Source organism: Pteropus vampyrus, unplaced genomic scaffold, assembly GCF_000151845.1.
Source record: "Pteropus vampyrus isolate Shadow unplaced genomic scaffold, Pvam_2.0 Scaffold319, whole genome shotgun sequence".
In the NCBI taxonomy this organism is placed as follows: Eukaryota; Metazoa; Chordata; class Mammalia; order Chiroptera; family Pteropodidae; genus Pteropus; species Pteropus vampyrus.
This window is the reverse complement of record NW_011889100.1, coordinates 1,266,659-1,268,996: the sequence shown is the minus strand read 5'-3', so window position 1 is coordinate 1,268,996 and position 2,338 is coordinate 1,266,659. Positions and strand designations below refer to the sequence as shown.

The following is a 2,338-nucleotide window of genomic DNA, read 5'->3' as shown; positions in this document are numbered from 1 at the left end:
AATTAGTGAATTTGATTGTGCATAAATGACACAGCAATAAAATTGATTTTGAAATTTAAAAAATAAGGACTTATTCATATATATGTGGGTGGGTGTGTGTGCGTGCACGTGCAAGTCTGTTTAAACAGAAGGAGGAGTCGAGTGGAGACGGAAGAGGAGGGTGGGGAACGGGGAGCATGGGAGAGGGGGAACGGGGGCGGGAAAGGAGGACCCCCCTGTCTCCTGGCCATGCCGGGGGGACAGAGGTAGACAGCTGAAGGGGGCCAGGACTTAAATAGAAATGCACACAATCGATTCTGCTTCGGGACCTTGGTTAAGAGAGAAAACAAAGACTTAGAGAGAAATGTAGACTTACAAAGATACGAATTTATCTCTCCTGACCCTCGACTCTGTCCTCTCTCCCCTGAGGCCTCTGCAGCCACCAGCAGAGGAGAGAAGAGAAAAATGTCGATAAAAACAGGAAACGAAATTGGTCTAGTCCACGTTAGTGAGCAGATCTGTATTTATTGTTTTGATTCAAGCGGCAGAGTACAGAGGGACGTGGGGTCTGTGCCTCGGCGTGCCCGGGGCAGCCACGGATGTCGGGAAGAATGTCAGCGACCGCATTTTAGAGAGAGGCTGCGGGCTTCCGGATGCCAGGGTAGAGGGGGCTTCTGGGGCACGCTCCAGTTCTGCTAGGACCGGGGGAAGAGGAGGGCAGGGTCCATGTCATCAGCAGCCTCCAGAGGACTGGCCGCTGCCCCCTCCGCAGCAGCTGGAGCCCCCGCCACAGCAGCTGGAGCCCCCCGAGGGCTGGCTGCAGCACTCAGAGCTCTGGTGTCTGCGGCGGTGGAACCGGTGGGGCTTGTGGTGGCTCAGGCAGCAGCCACCACCCCCGGAGCTGCAGCAGCCGCCACCCCCAGAGCTGCAGCAGCCGCCACCCCCGGAGCTGCAGCAGCCCCCAGAGCTGACGTTGCAGCAGGAGGAGACTGGAGGGCACTTTGGGGGACACTTGGGGGGGCACTTGGGAGGGCACTTGGGGGCGCACTTGGGGGCGCACTTCGGCGGGGGCTGGCACTGCTGCTGGTTCTGCTGGCAGGACATCTTGGCGGGAGGGTGGGCAGGCGGGCGTCAGGAGCTGCGGGCGTCAGGAGCTGTGGAGAGTCAGACACACAGTCAGCCCCACACAGAGGCCACCCCCCCTTCTTGCTCTCCTTGCACCCCTCACGCTCTCCGGTGGCTCCCCACTGCGATAGACTCCCCGTACCCCTGCTTCGCCTGTCTGGGCTTCAGCACGGCCTCGTGAGTCAGACGAGAACCTTCTTCTATTGTGCAAAAAGTAGCTAAGAGCAAAGGACGCTGCAAAACACGTCCGAGAGTCCAGGATCTCGTAAGTGGAGATGGACCCGTCCCAGCCACGCCCTCCAAATCTGAACTGTGCCATCGACAGGCCGTTTGAAGGGGATGCGGTTTCTTCCAGGGAAGGCGCAGCAATCATTCTCTTTCTCTAACTTTCACGATGACTTCACTCTGGGAGGTCAGCCAAGGACCTCGGAGAGCATCCTCGGAGAGGACCTCAGCAAGCTCCCACGATTGTGGGGAGGGACATGAAGCTCTCAGGGCCTGCAGACCTGAGACCTGAACCCCAGTCCCCTGATCTCGGTTGAGAGCTCAGGTCTCCTCCCCCATCCCCCACCTGCTCAGGCCGATGGGGCGCCCTGTGATCCTCAGGCTGGCTGTGTCCCAATCAACGTGGGAGGATCATAGCACATTCCCAGAGCCCTGGTATGGGGTTCGATGAGCCCGAAGGAGCCCAAGGTCCCTGTCAATGATCCCTGCTCTTCCCCTGCTCCTGACACCTGTCCAAGAGGAGCACGGTGCCCTGGGCTCCAGTGTCCCCGTCCTGAGAAGCCCACTCCACTGCAGATCAGCTTGTTCTCTCCAGCGCCCAAGGCTCAGCCATCTAGCTCTTCTCCCTACGGCTCCATCTGCTGCCAGACCCCTCCCGGCAGCCTCCCTCAGTCTTCCCGAGCCCTCCTCTGGCCAGGTGGCCTCCCCCTGCCCAAAGACCGCCCCCCCCGCCTCCCCCCTCACAACCACCTGCTCTCTTGCTCCGGTCTGGGCATCCCTCTGTGGGAGGAAGGCCCTGCCCTGGTCCCAGGAGACACTTACCGGGTGCACGAGCAGCACAGGGTCTGTCACCACCTCGGGAGGGAGTGGATGGAGGTGCCCTGGCCCCGGGGCCCTTTTATCCTGGCCGTGGGCTCTGCCCAGCAGGTGAGACAGGCCTTGGGCATGAGAGGACTGCCCCCTGCCACCCACATGGGTCCTGTGACAGGCGATGACTGGCAGCTCCTCC

The 2,338-nt window shown here is 60.5% G+C and overlaps 1 protein-coding gene across 1 annotated transcript; it reads right to left on the bottom strand.

Moving 5' to 3' along the window:
* Window positions 1-711: 711 nt before the first annotated feature.
* Window positions 712-1,083, bottom strand: LOC105303870 (late cornified envelope protein 1F-like). The gene has a single exon (XM_011377710.1). The coding sequence runs from the start codon at window positions 1,081-1,083 to the stop codon at window positions 712-714; it is 372 nt and encodes a 123-aa protein (XP_011376012.1).
* Between the last annotated feature and the right edge of the window lie 1,255 nt (window positions 1,084-2,338).

What these genes read in the sequence shown, in the direction of transcription:
- LOC105303870 (XM_011377710.1), bottom strand. Translation starts at nt 1,083, where the DNA reads ATGTCCTGCCAGCAGAACCAGCAGCAGTGCCAGCCCCCGCCGAAGTGC.